Source organism: Hippocampus comes, unplaced genomic scaffold (assembly GCF_001891065.2).
Source record: "Hippocampus comes isolate QL1 unplaced genomic scaffold, H_comes_QL1_v1.1 scaffold22, whole genome shotgun sequence".
In the NCBI taxonomy this organism is placed as follows: Eukaryota; Metazoa; Chordata; class Actinopteri; order Syngnathiformes; family Syngnathidae; genus Hippocampus; species Hippocampus comes.
In genome coordinates this window covers 7,413,280-7,430,783 of record NW_017806175.1, presented here as the reverse complement: position 1 = coordinate 7,430,783, position 17,504 = coordinate 7,413,280, and the positions used below count along the sequence as shown (strand labels likewise).

The 17,504-nt window shown below is 42.9% G+C and overlaps 2 protein-coding genes across 2 annotated transcripts in view; one reads left to right on the top strand and one right to left on the bottom strand.

Moving 5' to 3' along the window:
- The first annotated feature begins 537 nt into the window (after positions 1-537).
- Positions 538-5,232, top strand: chst7 (carbohydrate (N-acetylglucosamine 6-O) sulfotransferase 7). Its single transcript, XM_019897070.1, has 3 exons — positions 538-1,395; positions 2,293-2,774; positions 3,912-5,232. Exons 1-2 carry the CDS (start codon positions 592-594, stop codon positions 2,758-2,760), a joined length of 1,272 nt encoding a protein of 423 aa, XP_019752629.1. The 5' UTR covers positions 538-591; the 3' UTR covers positions 2,761-2,774; positions 3,912-5,232.
- A 4,888-nt stretch (positions 5,233-10,120) lies between these two features.
- The window catches only part of slc9a7 (solute carrier family 9 member 7), a 20,207-nt gene continuing 12,823 nt past the window's right edge, over positions 10,121-17,504 (bottom strand). Inside the window, exons 13-16 of the mRNA XM_019896782.1 lie at positions 13,605-13,668; positions 12,819-12,901; positions 12,381-12,486; positions 10,121-10,453 (exon numbers count right to left, since the gene is read on the bottom strand). Coding sequence (XP_019752341.1) covers positions 10,208-10,453; positions 12,381-12,486; positions 12,819-12,901; positions 13,605-13,668 — 499 coding nt within the window. The 3' untranslated portion in view covers positions 10,121-10,207. The remainder of the gene's footprint in view (positions 10,454-12,380; positions 12,487-12,818; positions 12,902-13,604; positions 13,669-17,504) is intronic.

The window sequence follows — 17,504 nt, the reverse complement described above, 5'->3', positions numbered from 1 at the left end:
TAAGCGGGATGGCCTGTTGCTGGGATACGTCATCATCCCCACCATTTTGAATGTGGCAGAGCTGCCCACTGTAGTTATTTGTCTTTATGCCATAGAGACAAATAACTACAGTTATTTGTCGCTCGAAAGTCCAGGTCCCAATGCAAACATGCAAACATTCACAAGCACTTCTATTGGAAAACAGACATAAAAACAATGTCTCGAATTTAATGTTATGATAATAAATCTGTAGAGCTATTTGCATATATTTTACGCAAGGGCGGTGTCATTGAGCAACTATTTGAGGCAAATAGCCCCGCCTTAATTTAATTTTGTTTGACTAGAATTATTCTTTTTTTTAAATTCCATCTATTTTTTAAACACCCTTGCACCAGATCGACCCTGCCTTCAATTAGCTGCTTTTAGCAACAAACAGCAACAACGTCATTTAGCAACTTTTAGCACTAAATAGGCCCCGCCTTCATTTAAGCAACTTACTGGACCCGCCTCTCGCCACATCCCCCTGAATTTGAGCGTGCCACACAAGTGGTTTGATTCGCGCACGCACAATTTGAGCGCAGCTCCAAAGCGCGGCGCTTGCAAGCCAGCGCGATGAAGAGGAGGATCCAGAAGAAATACTTGATTCTGATCCTCGCCTACACGGGCTTGCTCTTGCTCATCCCTTATGTGTTCGACTTCGGGGAGCGCTCGATACAGCGCGCCAAGCACGGGCTCCAGCAGCAGCAGCAGCAATCTCGGTGCTCGGACCTGAAGAATGCCGTGGAGCTGCTGTGGGAGCACGGCTACAAAGTGGACGGCGCTAACGGCACGGAGCCGCCCGGGCCCGGCGCGCCTCGCACGCACATCTACCTGCACGCCACCTGGAGGACCGGCTCGTCGTTCCTGGGCGAGCTGTTCAACCAGCATCCGGACGTGTTCTACCTGTACGAGCCCATGTGGCACATCTGGCAGGCCCTCTACCCGGGCGACGCGGGCAGCCTGCAGGGCGCCGTGCGCGACATGCTGAGCGCGCTGTTCCGCTGCGACTTCTCCGTGCTCAAGCTGTACGCGGGCTCGCAGAACCTCACCACAGCCTTCATCTTCGGATGGAAGATGAACAAGGTGGTGTGCTCCGAGCCCCTTTGCGACGCCCACCAGCGTCACCGCGTCGGCCTGGTGCAGGAGGACCGCTGCGCCAAGTGCCCCAAGCGGGACATCCGCGAGCTGGAACGGGAGTGCAAGAAGTACCCGGTGGTGGTCATCAAGGGCGTGCGCGTTCTGGATCTCAGCACCTTGGTGCCCCTCATGAAGGACCCGGCCATCAACTTGCACATCGTGCAGCTTTTCCGCGACCCGCGAGCCGTGCACAACTCTCGCCTCAAGTCTAAGCAGGCACTGGTGAAGGAGAGCATCCAGGTGATCTTTCTTGGGGGAGTTTGCGTTTTGGAACAAACGCTTGCTTGCTTTGTTCTGATAACTAACATTGTTACCATAAATGTCAATAATTTATACTTTAAAGTTGGTCCAATTTAAATGACTGCTTTAGCCCCTCAAAATACAAGTTGTGTTATTTACAGTGTAGGTAAATAGTATCTATGAAAACAAAAAGCTGCAATCGCTGGCAACATCTTATGACCTTAAATTTGTGTTTAGATCTGAAGAAGAAAAACAAGAAATTAGGGACAGACAAATGTTTTTCAACTTCAATTGTCGTGCAAGTGTAAAAATAAGTTAAGTGAAATGTCAAAATTGAAGTTCTTTTTTGACATGGTTAACTTTCACTCAAGAGTAGAAAAATAAGTTAGCTATTTATTGTCGGATGCAAAATAAATAGATAAACATGACAAGGGGAGTTTGCAATCAAAACGCTCATTATGACTTGACAGTAGTCCATCGCAAATATGATCAGTGAAGAAAAAAATCAGTCCCTCGGCCCCATCTTGTAGCTCCATATGATATTTAAGAAACCACCATGTCTGAGGAAAAACAATCAGACAGACAATTTTTTTGCATAGAGTAAGTTAACCAATACTCAGAATGAAAGGAAAGTTTTTTTGACATGCTTAACTTCTGTGCAAGTATAAAAATTATGGTAACTAATCGCACCTAAAAGGGTACTTTGTAATTTTCCCCCAAATCATTTTTGGTCAAATTTGTTTAATTAGTCATTATGGTTCGGTGTTTCTATACCATTTTGGCTGGAAAACAAAGACATTTTCACACAGTAAGCAGCTGTAATATTAGTCACTGCTTTACCATATGCCCCACTACCCACCCCCGTTGACATGTTCAAAATATGTGCTGCTCCGCCAGGTTTTGCGCAGCAAAAAGCACAGCGACAAGTACAAGCGTCTACTGGTTCCCAACAACCGCATGAACCGCGCCGAGAGCTACGTGTCCGGCGCCATGGAGCTCATCTGCGACAACTGGCTGGGCGACATGATGCTGGTGACCAACGCGCCGCCCTGGGTGCGCCGCCGCTACCAGCGGGTCCGCTACGAGGACCTGGTATTGCACCCGGCCGAGGAGCTGCAGAAGCTCTACCGCTTTTCCAACCTGTCCACATCGCCGGAGCTGGAAAGCTTCGCGCTCAACATGACCCATGGCCGCGGTTACTCATCGGACCGGCCTTTCCTCATCTCGTCTCGGGACGCCAAGGAGGCCATCTACGCCTGGAGGGAGAGGCTGAGCGTGGAGCAAATCAACCAGGTGGAGGCTTACTGCAGCGAGGTTATGAGGCAGCTTGGATACCCCAAACACGGCATGCACAAAACCACATGAGGAAAGGCGTACAGGTGAGACAATTGCTCTAACTGTCCATTTATCCGGCGGCCATTTTGCGATGTAGTGACACATGCTGGCGACTGAAAATGACATCACAAGTGACTTATGGCTCAGCTTGTGAATGTCACATGACCAAACCCAGAAAACAGCTGAGCTTTGATGGTCGTTACCCGCGCCCTTTGACACTGTGACATCAATTTCAGTCGACAGGAAGTGGATGTACAAGACAAAATGGCCGCCCCCTAAGATGGATAGAACGGTTAGATTTTTCCGCTTAATTCATATTCCACAAATGCAATAATAAATCAGTATAACATATTTAGACAAGTGGAGGTGCGTAGAACACATTATTGTTTAAAAAATAAAAGACTTCTCTTCCTCCTTAAATACGTACTTTAGAATGGGCGTTTTCAGTAGCTTGAAGACTATTTTCCATCCATTGAATCCCGGATCCCTTGGTTCCTGGTCCGTTAAATCGAGGCTCCACTCTATTCATACGTTGTATCAGACACTGATTATACAATACCATCTCACTGCGTGAAAGTGCAAACTGTATGCCCCAAGCGGGACATCCGCTTTGACAGGTTTCTGCGTGAAAGGCAGAGGCAGGTTAAAATGACTGACTAGGAATCAAATCCATCTGAGTTCTTTTCTCTGGTGGCTATTTTGCTCTGCCTTACTCCAATAAAGGCTTCATTGTTTGCGCGGCCTGCATGGGCGTCCGGGGGTCGGCGTCGCGGCCGGTCGAGGCTGTTGCCCAGGCCCTCTCGCTCGCGCCTTGGAGAAGGGGCTTCATTGTCCGCGGCTGGCCGTGACAGGCTATACACCTCCCTGGGTTACCAGCATGTCATCGGCAGCTTTGGACAGGCAGAGCCTTGGAGAAATCAGGCATACATGCATGACATTATTATTGCGGAGAAGATGGAGATTGGGCCTTCTGTTGTCTTATGCACAGTTGTTGGTGAACCAAGGGTGGGTATTTTTCTCTTTTAAAATAAAAAGTGCCCTCTATATGCAGCTGTAAATCACTTTACAGAACAGTTAACATAAAATTACAAAAACATACAGCTCTGTGTTCATACTTGAAGCTTCCTGTGATTTTCTTTATCCGCACAGCTTTAATGCGTTTTTTTGTTTTTTCTTCCAAGGGCCTGCAAGTCGAGTATGAGGGCAAAAGCAGGGACTCCTGCTGGAACGTGGCCGACTGGGAGCGGTGAGCTTCGCTCTGGCTGCTATTTTTTTTTCCAGCTGAACACCGAGACCCTGACAAGGAGTAGGAAGAAATAAAAAAAAGTGGGTCACCGAGGCTGGAATGCTTCAAATACTGGGGCGCCTCTTCCCACTTTTACCTGTTGAGCAGTAGTCTGGAGGCTGCTTGACACATCACTGCCCCTTTTTAGGCACACTAATCCTCCCGACGCCCTGACTCTAAATCCCCGTAAAAAGTTGGGTGGATTCAGGGTGACACCAAAAGGTCGGAGCCTCACCTTGGCGTGACTGGGTTAAGTGGATCTGCTAACTACGCTAACTTGGAAGTTCAAGGAGACTGTGTGTGCTTTGAGAGGCCTGCGTGAGGAAGTCTTGTCCCTCCCCCGCCTGCCTCCTCCTCATTCCAACCCCTCTTAGCCCCGGAGGAATCTGGACAGCTGCAGCAGCACCACACTGACAAAACACTCACATGGGCGGGGCTTTTTTTTCCACCCCTGTCCTTCCAATGACTTGTTTTTTTTTTGGGGGGGGGGGTACTGATTAGGGTTGCACAATTTTTAAAGTTACAGTCGAGACTCTCCGTGGGAATTGATGGGAATCAATGGGAATAGATCAAGAATTGACAATATTGAAGATTGGCGCTTAATAATTCCATGCCAAGGGTTTTCAGAGCAGCCACCCTCTGATTGGTCGGAGTTTTAGTCCATTTTGACTGATGTGTCAAGACCCATAAAATTTTATGTTCTGTGACATGCAATGTATACACTAGTAATACGCCGTCGAAGTATGTTGCAATCTCCTCACACAAATACCCGGAGAGCTGCTTGTATCTGTGTCCATACAAATTGGATTTTCAACCGAGCGGCAGACACGCAGAAGGAAACGGAGAAAATATATTTACTGAGATGTCCTCGCATGTTGGCAAGATCTGCTTACGGCAAAACAAAATGCTGAACATGATTTCCAATCAATTACCCTCAAATCGTAACGTTTCCATTTTGGTGTATTTGCCAAATTACACTGCTTAACTTCCCATGGAAATTTACTGTGAATTTTCCACCCCTTGGCAACGTTCATCCTGATTATTTATATCAAATCTTTTTTGTGGTCCAAACATGGTCAAAGTGTTCATCCAGATGATGGATGTTTTGATGATCAACTTCAGAAGTTGGATTTTTTTTCTGTGTCATACTTTGTAAGCGACATTAATAACTTTTAAACTGTTTAAAGTTACCGCAATAAACACTGAGTGAAAACCAAGGCAACTGCTAAATGATTGCTTTTGTTCTTGTAAAATTACAATCATGACGCTTTTCAAAAAAAAAAAATTTACAGAAGATGGATAACCACTACACAGGGATTTTTATCCAGTGGATCAAGATAGTTCCGAAAAAATCTTTAAAGGAACTAAGGAAGAGAGAATGAGTGAATAATTCAAATGCAACAACTGGATTCAGAATCATTCCCTACTCACTATACCTTGAGATACGAGTTTTTCATGAAATGATTATTTTCCTGCTTTGACTTTCAAGCAAACATGACAATTAAAGACAAAGATAATGACATTCAAACATTCCCTGCACAAAAAAGTCAAAAGGTCTGCCATTTTTTCTCTCTGTTGTAAAGATCATCAAATACTAAAGGACTGAGTTTTGTAAAAAATAAAATAAAATAAATAAATATATACAAATTCCAAAGTCCTGAGTGTAATTCATATCTTTATTTTTCGAACCGCTAAGGGAACCAAAAAGAATCTATTTTATTCATTTATGTATATTTAACATTAATTGTCCAATAATCGGTTATCGTAATTTGTTCTGCCAAACATCGGAATTGGCATCGGCCTAAAAAAAAAAAATCCATCTTGGTTCCAGTTAGCCCACGCATACTCGTAACATACGTTGAAACCAGGATGGTTTGTTTTTAACCTTGGACATCGCTGTGGTTTCACTTTGGCGACACCGCAAACGACTTGAGTTGAGTACAACAAATGTAGTCCAAAAACTTTTTAGCTTACAATGAGTGGCAAAAGTGAGTTTAATCCCTTGGGAATGCTCCCTTGTCCCGAAAAGACCGTTGCAGTCAAACATCGACTACACAGCGGTCACAGTTGGCCGGCGCTCTGGACAATTATTTGCACGCTGGGCATGTGGAACAAGCGAGACCGCCTGACTAAGCGGCAGCGCACCGCCACAAACTGCGTTGCGTTACGTAACCGGAAACCTCTCATGCATCTTCATCACATTGAAGCTTTTTTGTTTGCTTGTTTCTCATGCTTGCTACATAACGTCATGTTAGGGCAAATCCACGTTTCCACATTTGGCCCGGATAAAGGGTTATTTGGGCAAAATGATTTTTCCACAAGTCTGCTGCCTGCAACCCTTTAAAAAAAAATGGAACGCTTCATCCGTCAGTAAAAATAAGGCTTGTGATGTTAAAGCTCAGCGTCACGTTGTTTTTTAAGCGATCTAAGATTTGCCCAACGATTCAAAGTGCGGTACAAAATATATTTTTCTAAGACCCCCAAATTTACATTCTTTTCCAAAATTATGTTTTAGCTCACCTAACAAACGGTGCAGCTGTTCCATACCGAAGTGAAATGTTTTTAGCATCTGTGAACTGCACAAACGCGAAGAGAATGACACAGATAATATATATTACGATGATTATTTTTATTCAGAATATTCTCTTCTATTCAATTAATGTTACTGCTTATGATTAATTTTACCATATAACTTGTTATACTGTATATTGTTTGGCTGAAATTACTTCTGAAGTTCCTTCTGTTGATGTTTGATTACATGATGAAAGAGTTTTATCCTTTGTGACTTTTACAATTGGATTTTCTCCCAATTTCGCACGAAAATAATTATATGAAAACCAAATCAAGCAAAATCCACATTTAAGTACAAATATATGATTCCTTTTTTTCCCCCTACCGTCGTTTTGACATCTTTTCCACAAGTGACATTCATTTGGCTTCCCATTGGCTGAAGCCGCCTTAAATTTCGGGGCTTTCGACACCATTTATTGTCATGCCCTGCTGGATATGATTGCATGCAGAGATATTTGATTCATTACACTGGATTTTCAAGGGGGAATGAAAACATGTCATAAGACGTATCAAAACGGTCCATTTCTATTATGACGTTGCTTTTCTTGGCCCCCGCTGCAGCTGGCGGTGCACCTACATAGACATCTGGACAACGATAACCACTAACCAGTCAGCAAAAACTTTCAACACAATGACCTGCATTCGCAAGATATTTGTTTGAGGATTTTTTTCCCGCAACAGTCTATTTCCCTCACGTGGAAGCGTTTTTATCGGCGGCAATGCCTCCAGTACATGTATGTCGATTTTATTTTTTGGGGCGGGGGCTGTCCAATCAGCTTTCAGATTCTCTGTGTTGCCGTGTCAATGTAATCTGCACAGTTCCTTCAGAATCTGTGGCACGAGCCTCCGTCACTGCATCTGTTGTAACGGTAAGAATCACTGCCTCAGAATAGTTCGGTTGTATTTAACTTTGACGTGCAATCCATTTGCGCTTAATCTTTAAGGTTAAGAGTTTGGATTGAAATATTTATTGAGGGGCAGTTTGTATTTAACATTGATGTGCAATACGCTACGATTGAATCAAGAGGCATTTAAGGGATTTTTTTTTTTTTAATCCTTGATTTAAATGCAGTGTTAACATTGCAAATGTGCATAATGTTATACTTTATTGGCTTACAATAATATTGAAAACACTTTTTAGGAATTAAACCTCTGTCTTATTTTTGCTACATTCAGGCCTACTCGTACATTTGTATTTTATTTCATTTTAAACGTGGTGTAAACATTTTTTTAGAGCCACAGTTTTGACCAATCAGATGACTCGGATTGATCGGTCAGAACAAAATTTGCAATCTTCAACTGGCAAAACATGTCTATGTGATCTCCACAAATGAAGAGGCGCGCACACGCACGCACGCACGCACGCACGCACACACACAGTGAAACCTTGATATAGAGAGAGAGATAGCCACACACACACACACACACACACACACAGTAAAACCTTTAAAGTCGAACACTACACCAGTGTTTTTTGGCTTTTTTTTTCCTTGCTACACCACCGCAGAAGCATTTTGAAAGTCAATGGTATTTACACTAGGATATATTATTTGCTACACTAACTCATATTCATCCAGCAATATCAATAAAAACACACTAGGTACCAGTATCACTCTTCTCAATTGTATTTATGTGGGAAAACAAAGTAGTAGTTTTACTGTATTTTAGTTTTATCACAGAATGGATTACGTTTGACCTAACGGTTCCACTTTGGCACGGTTTATTCCAATCACATGAAATAATAATAGTAAGAAGAAACTTTTTTTTTTAAATGAATGGTGATTCCACTTCATGGCGGAAGTATAAGATGAAATATGGTCTTAGGTAAAAGTTATAATTGATCACATTGGACAAAAAAAGTATCCAGGAGTAAGTTGCAAATGAAGAAGTTTCTTCGCGGATGTCATCTATGTTAATAATCTTTCGTTTGCTGAATTATTGTCTTGGGTTATGTCGTATTTGGCCACATGGGACACAAAAGTGTACAGGAATTTACTCAGGAAAAAAAAAAAGATGCTGGTGGACACACAAACTCTGCGGTGAAGGTAATGAATGCTAAAATCAATCAGTGTCCAAGTTAATCATATACAAAAATATATCAAGTCATATGTGGTGGCGTTGGATGGAAAAAAAAAAGATTGGCAGCAAGTTGAAAAGAAGCAAGAATTATAAAGATGACCCAGTGTTGATGATTAAAAAAAAAAAAAAAACTGGCTCCATAGCGGAGGTAATAAATGTTAAGAACAATAATTAAATTACACGAACATGACAAGTTGATTTTGACCTGTTGGAAAAAAAAAAGACAGGTCAACCCAGCGCCAATGAGGGAAATACAAGCTCCTTGATGGAAGGTGAATGGGAACACTATTTTGAAATTGCAAAATGACGGACGGAGGTCATCTTTGGCCAACTTGGACAAAAAGAAAAAAGTAAGAATTGAAAACAAACTCCAAGACTATCTCAAGGCTGATGTTGGAATAAAAATCTCCTTGGCAGGAATCATATTCATAAAAATAATCTTTCATCTACTGAATTATTGTCTTAAATGACTTTATATTTGGCCACTGATGAAAAAAATATATATATCACCTTGACGAGAGGTAATGGATGCTAACAAAAATGCTAAATGTTGGACCCATTGTATGTCAAGTCATACTTGGTCCTATTGGATGAAAATAAAATATCCAGGAGATAAAAAAAAAAAAAAATGACAATGTTGATGAAGAAAAGATTGGCTCCTTGGCAGAGGTCCATGCATCCATCCATCCATTTTCCAATCCGCTTACCCTCACAAGGGCCGCGGGGGTTGCTGGAGCCTATCCCAGCCATCTTCGGGCAGTAGGCGGGGGACACCCTGAACTGGTTGCCAGCCAATCGCAGGGCACTCACACTTGCACCTATGGACAATTTAGAGTGTCCAATCAGCCTGCCATGCACGTTTTTGGAATGTGGGAGGAAACCAGAGTACCCAGAGAAAACCCACGCAGGCCCGGGGAGAACAACAAACTCCACACAGGGAGGCCGGAGCTGGAATTGAACCCAGTACCTCTGCACTGTGAGGTCGACGCACTAACCACTGGACCGCCGGGCCACCCACTTGGCATAGGTAATAAATAATAATCAAGAATCGTTAAAGTTGCGAAATTACAGAGCTATGCCCAGGCCTCGTTGGAAAAAAAAAAAAAAAGACTAGCCCACACTGCTGATGACAATACAATGTGTGATGACAATACAATCTCCTTGGTGGAGTCAATAATTATTAATAGTCATAATCTTTCATCGTATCAATTTTTAGCTAGAGGTCCCTCAGACATGGCCACGTTGGACAGACGACGTATCCGGTAAAGTTGCAAACAAACAAACCAAAGACGAACCCATCACTTTTGGGTTCGTCTTTTGTTTTGAGAAAAAGACAAGCTCCTTGGTGGTGGTAATAGACCCTTCAAAAATGATCAGCGTTGAAGTCGTTAAATCGGTCACATTCCGGGGAAACCCAACACTGATGATGGAAAACAAGTTCCTTGGCGGAGGTCATAAATGTGAATAGTGTTTTAATATATGCTGTAATTTGGCTGATGGGAGAAAAATCAAACATATCCAGGGAGTCAAATGGAGTGCGTATCAGATGGGATCCTCGATGGGGAAAACCAAGCGGGTGCCTCGGCTCAGCAGCTCCTGCTCTCGGGAGTCCAGCTCTCGCTCCAGAGCTTCCTCGGATGTGCTGCCGCCGCGTTTTCCGTTGGAGTTCCACCCCGTCGTGCCGCCGCAGCCGTCACCCGATAGCCCGTTGGTGGCGATGGCCGCGTCGCCGAACGTGAAGGAGAGGTCGCCGTCGGAGCGGTCGGGGTCTCTCAGCTGCTCCTGGTTCTGGAAAAGGAGATCCAGGGGAGGAACTTGAACGTGGGATGGGATTGTTTGATTTAAGGAAAGCGCAACCGCAATAGTTTGTCTTCTTTTTAGGAATGTGTGATACCAAGAGTTTGTCTTCTTTTTTAGATTGTGTAACACCGATAGATTGTCTTCTTTTTAGCAACAGATGACACCAATGGGTTGTCTTCTTTTTTTGAAAAGTGGGATAGAAATAGTTGTCCTTCTTTTTAGCAAAATACAACAACAATAGTTTGTTTTCCTTTTGGGAACATTCATTCAAGTGCAAAACCAATACATTGCTTTCTTTTTTGGAAAGGGCCACAGAAATTGTTTGTCTCGTTTTTAGGAAATTGCAACCGCGATAGGTTGTCTTCTTTTTCAGAATGTGCAACACCAATAGCTTGTCTTCATTTTAGCAACAGGTGACGCCAATGGATTGTCTTATTTTTTTTGAAAAGTGGGACAGCAATACTTAGCTTTCTTTTGAGCAAAATGGAACAACAACAGTTTGTCTTCCAACATTTTTTCTTCTTTTTCGGAAAGTGTAGAACCATTTTTCGGAAAGTGTAGAACCAATGTATTGTTTTCTTTTTTGGAAAGGGCCACAGAAATCTTTTGTCCCGTTTTTAGGAAAGTACAAAACCACCAATTTATTTTCCTTTTAGTACAGGAAATAAAACTGGGCATTTTTTACACTGATGTAAGAGTCTTCAGCCTGGAGGTATTCTCCTTTCACCGAGAAGTATCCTGCTAACTAACAAACAGCTGGACTAACACATTTACTCTTCTTAACACGTGGGCCTTGGTGGAGGTCCCCGCCCTACTGAGCAACACTCCAGTCTACTTCATGTAAAAGTGCATCTGAAGGCCACACGGCGATGACGCTCATTCAGGCATTTCCTGACTGAGTTGGGGCGTGAGGTTTCACACTCTCATTGATGGCTGACGATCAATAGCGGGCCGCGGGGCACAGCGGGACACTGGAACACATGCGCGGACGGGGCGTTTGCGTCGCCAACACACTGGCAAGGGAAGCAGCAGCCTAAATGCAAATGTACGGCAGTTTTGTGTGTGTGTGTGCGCACTACAACTGTGAAAAACTGAATTTTGCAGAAGTAGATATATACATTTGTCGGTTTAGTAACCTGTGAGGAGAACTATTTTCATAAGATTCGAAGCACAGCGTCTTTGAACACTGATGATCATTGAGGGTAGGGCAGAGATGCAGGGGGGGAAAAAAAGGCTCTTTGTGCCCACGCAATGCAAATAAAAAGGCTTTTTGACCATTCATTTTCTCCTTTGTACGCATTTGCTGGCAGGAGGCGGGAACACCAGGACAACGTTTCGATTCTCCCAAGTGGAAAAGCTTCAGTGTCCCCGAGGGGAGACTTTCCGAGGCTGAAAGGGGAATGGCATTTAGCCTCGAATGTGCTTTTGTTATATTGTTGACGTATTAAACCTCGTTTGTATCCTAGCATCAGCTGCAAGCTATCGTGGAAAACATTGTTTGGTGGCATTCCAAAGTCACGGTGTTGTTTGATGATAATAAACAATAAAATTGTTTATTAAAATTCCCGTCATGTGACGCTAACATGCTAATTTCGTCGCAATGCCACAAAGCTAAAGGAACAGGTCGCTGGTTAATGAGTGGGGGTGACCGATTTGGTGTTCTTAAAGCCGCTCCTTTGGAGGAACACAGTCCTGCCCAGAGTTGCCAGATGCGTGTATGAAAAAAATGACTACAACTTGTGCACACTGGATTGTGCCACACAAAGTCTGCCTAGAAACAAGTGACCCCCTAGATGTTAGCTTGTCTTATTGATGTTTTAATGAGCAATTTAATTACCTTTGTACTTACTGTTTTATTTCATTTAGGTGCAAACAAGCCTCCGTACCCCAAAAGTAAAAGTAGCTGTTGACTGACCTCGTAGGCGCGAGGGCTGGTCAGGCAGCTGGCCAGGGGTCCGCAGTAGCCGGGCAGCGTGGAAGCGAGCGGGGGGCCGCTGTGCGTCAGGATGGGTTTCAAGTAGCTGAACGGCCGTTAAGGTAAAAATCTTACCCTGACAAAATCAAAAGTGTTGGAAGTCGTTTTTGAAGTTTTTCTTCCTGCTGACTTCCTTTTTCTTTGTGGTAGGCAGCAAATTCCTCATGGTGGCAGGGAAACATTACAACAGCCTAATTCTGTGCGACTGCACAATTTATTTTATTTATTTTTGGGGGGGAATCATCGTATTATTTTGGAGTATTGCTGGTTTCGCATGCTTCTTTCATTCCTGCCACAATGCAACATGGGATTCTGGTGAAGGTAAGCCAATACTATTCCCATTATTTCCATACACACACACACACAAAAAAAGGATACTTGTGATCGAAGGTGTACCACATCCTGAAGAGCCAGGCACTCTCTTGTTTGGTTTTGCTCTGCCCTTCAGCCCGGGGGACATCCTGCATAGTGTAAAGGTTAAAAAAAAAAAAAAAAATCACTGCATTGCGAGTAATACAAACCAAACAATGAGTAATATTGCAGCATGGGATTTGATGTTTGATGCTCAAATTATAGTCTGAGTGGTGAAAAAATTAAAGGGGTCTTGTCTCTTTCAGGACCTGGCCTCCATTTTGGGATTTGACAGACTGAACTATTTTCAAGTTTTCTTCCTCTCTTCAATTGCAGAAGCAGAAGTAAAAGCGTTAGCATGCGTAAGAGACAAACGGGATATATATATATCCGTATATGTTTTACAAATTGAAATAGAGATTAAAAAAAATTGTTACAAATAAATTATATTAAAGGGGACCTGTCATGGAATTACTACTACTACCTATGATATTTTCTGAAAAAGAAATGTTTTTTTTTTTTTTTTTTTTATGGTCAAATATGAAATAGAAATATTATTCAAATCAAAATGTATTGTCTGGAATATAATTTTAATTCATAGTTATTTTAATTGGTAAAAAAAACAAAACAAACAAAAAACCCACAATATTAGCCAAATTAAGTGTGTTGGCATTGTTTGTAGGCTGAATGCAGTCAGTGCATTCAGGTTAAATGTCACACTGTCTTACCCAATTAGTCATTTTATACATAAATACATAAAAATATGATGGCTGTGTTATAATAACAAGAAGTTTATAGCAATATCCCCCTCACCCCTTGTAGGACCTGGAAGGTGTCTGCACAAGGCTGTGGGTCTTGATCTGGATCCACTCCCACCCTGCAACACGGAAATACAAAATCATCACCTCACAATGTCTCATTTTGGACATTTATGCTGTATGTTCGCCCGAGTGTGCCATGATTTAAAAAAAAAAAAAAAAAGCCACAACATCCTGTTTCATCAACACAGACCTGCTGCTGCGGCTGACAAACCCAAAACAAGATTTGCAGAATTTGAAAGCAACACTGGAAGGAAGTTCAGGCAAGTCAATGTACTTGAGTGTATTTAAAAAAAAAAAATCCACATTGAAATGAATTGAAATATCATTAATCCGTTCCATGCCCCCAGACCCTGACCCCAAAAAATATGTCACGCTTAATTTTTGTTCACTCATGGGGTTTTTGTAGCGTTGAGCTATTACAATTTTTTAGCCTCTTAAAATCCAAATGGCAGATTTTGTGTTTGTTATTATGACTTTTTTTCTGTCTTTACTCGTGATTGACATGCTGTCCATATTCCATGTAGTTAAGTGGAACAGGCTTCGGGGCTGAATTTTCTTAATCAGGTGGGGAGGGGGGTAATATTCATAATAAACAAACAAAAAAACTTGGTTACAACACTAGCAATAAGTACTTTGTAGAAAAAACTAACAAAGAAACAAACATACCCATATGTCAAACACTCACGGGCATAAATAATTCCCCCTATGGTGTCTCTTACAGCACGGGGGGATTAAAATTGTCTCAAGCAGGATTTTCAAGAGGGGTACTTTTAATTCACATAAGCTGGGAAGCAGTCAGCTCTAATCTCCTCTTTGGACGCGATCCGAAGCAGACAAGTGCAGCCTTCTATGAACTTTTGCAAACAATGAACAGTCGGAAATTTGTGCAGTTGCTTTTAGAGGTTTCCATGACAACCACACAATCAATATCACTTGAGGATGAAGGGGCTTTTTCTTCTAATTTTCCTCGGGCAGCCACTCGAAAGAAAAAAAAAAAGATATTCATAAATCCTCCTATGAGAAACAATCACTCACTATCGTCTGTCATCATCACAAGAACATTTAATTATGACTATCAAGATAGTGCACAATGTCTCAAAGGCCTGGAATTCAACAGCGAGACTGCCATGTTGGTTTGAAACAGCCATTTTAGATGAATGACCCGAAGAGGGCCGCTTTGAACCAAAATGGCTGCCTTCCTTTGTTTTTGTTTTTTTTCAGGCATGGCTTTTTGAGACAGTTTTTGTACAGTAGCTGTACTCATGATCAACTTGCCCACTGAATTTCATGTTGCTACTTGAAACTGGCTTTAGGGGTGTATTTCAAAAATGTTGCGGGGGGAGGAGGGGCCCGGGGTTCGGTCAATACCTCTGTTGAGCTATTAGCTTCAAAACAAAATGGCAGTTCTTTCAAGCATTGCTTGGAGACTTTTTTGTGGGTCTAGTCATGATAGACATGCCTATCGAAGGTCATGTTGCTACTTGAAACTGGCTTCGGGGGCTGAATTGTTTTCACTCGTGAGAGGGTGGGGGGGGGGCGTTTGGTCAAGATCTGACCTAGTAGCATTGGGCTATTGCAGTTTAGCCGCTGAAAATCAAAATGGCAGACTTTGCTTTTAATATTATGACTTCTTGACGTCCCCCCCCCCCCCCGTGTTTACTCGTGATTGACATGCTGACCAAATTCTATACAGCTAAGTGGAACTGGCTTCGGGGGCTGAATTTTCTTAATCGGGTGGGGGGCGGGAGGCGGTATTCAGTAACGCAAACACAGGATCTCAGAGTGTGAAGGGTCATAGAAGGTACAAAAGACAACTGCACGGGCCCCTCAGGGGGAGATAAGACACACACACACACACACACACACATACACATACACATACACACGCGCGCGCGCGCGCTTATGTAAGAGGGTGCTACATGACTTCCGCTAGTCCGCACCCCCAGCCCCCCTCAGTCTCAGCATAGCCATTCGCGATTCCTCATTTCACGTCCTATTTTGTCTGCGGCCCAAAAATGGCGGAAGCCACGTTGAACCGAAATTCACTTTGTAATACTGTATAAGACCCAAAAAAAAAAAAAATTTGTAAACAAGCAACTACTGACTATATCACTGTACGGATTTGATGATCATAATAACAATAGTTTGATCCAAAAAAAAAAAAATACTGAGCAATTACTAAATTAGTTATTCTATTCAAATAATGATTTTACTGATTTAAACAGAGAATTCGCACATTTTTGCATTTACTTTTACAATTAAAAATATCTTTTGTGACCACACTAAGAATATTTATTCAATTTTATTACAAAAAAAAAAAATCATATTTGTTTCGCGAACTATAGCAGATGATGCACGCGGCAGTTGTATGTCGTTCCGTTGCGTGCGTTAATGATTTCCATCACGGCCACACAACAGCGGTGCTATTTATGAGGTGGATTACGTCGAGTAAATCCCCGCGACCAAATGCACCTCCCGCCGCTGCCGTTCCAGCCAGCCCAAAGACCACCGCACCCTACTTTGGTAAAACCAAGATCACACAAGCAGGAGACACCATAGACACCTTCACCCTCCCAAACCGAAAGCCATCACCACCGAGAGGTCGCCATCTTGCTTGTCCCCACCACCACTCCAGGTACTTTCCTGTGACGATACGCCACCTGATGTACTCCCACTTGCCGTGTCTACGCCGCTCCCATGTTTGACCACCCGATCTGTGGAAGAACTTGTGTCATTATGACGAGGAAGCGCCTTTGGTGCCCTCGTCAGGATCACAGGAAATGGAGCAGAGTGATGGAATACACTTGATAAATAATCAAATTTATGGATGTCCCCATATGTTTCTTTTTTTGACACACTGGTAGTGTTTTTGAAGCTAAATAACACTTTGTTAACAGCACAGAATGTGCCACGAACCTTAATATATTCTTTAGCTGACACAAACTCAAAACAGTGATTGTGTTTCCAACTTGAAAATGCAACTCTGGCCGCTTCCTCCATTGTTATTTTTCATGTGGTCGAATTTGACACGTGACATGGCCCATATGCGACTTCACACCCCCAAACGGGAAAGCAAGTCCCAGAATGCCTCACTTGCATCTGTAAACACTCTAGTTCCCTTTCCTTCAGTGTAATGCGGGATGCCAGCATTCGTCGAAACATGACTGACTCACTCAGTACCAAAGACGTCTTTTCACGTCATTTACATTTTTTACGGGGAAGGGTGGAGGAGAGTCTGATACTTCTCGCATGTGAATTTTAATCTTGTGAAGAGCAGTAATGAGGCACAAACGCCCACAGATAGCAGCCAAGCCCCATTTTAGATTTGAGATCAGCCCCGTTTTGTGACTGCACCGCAGGGCTTCCCAACTACCGGTCCTCGTGCCATTTAATACTGGGCCTCACAGAAACACCATTTATTTATTGATTTTTACCATACAAAGGTGTATGTACAAATATAAGAATTGATCGAGAACCCTTTCGGGTATTCCAAGTACTTTGTTCAACAGTCAGCTGACTAGATGAATCATGACCTATCCATGCTATCCATCATGTGTTCGTTACATGCACCCAGGGCCCAGAAACGTCCACCCTGTTATTGTCCACTCTGTCACATATTCCAGCGCAATAATCTTGCAAAATCACCAATTTAAAAATAAAACAAATGCACAATTATGGCGGCGTAACATGACATAAAAGGCAATACTTGAGCGCCTTGAACATCATCACACCGATGCCGTCGGGCGGTGGATGGGCGCTTAGAGCAGCATGTGCCCGTTGCTGTGGCGACGGGTTCAAGAGGGGGAGAGTTTGGCAGCGCTACACGCCAACACAATGGTTCCTCCTCGCACCCAAGCCGCATTAAACATCTTAAACACAGTCTCTTTTTTTG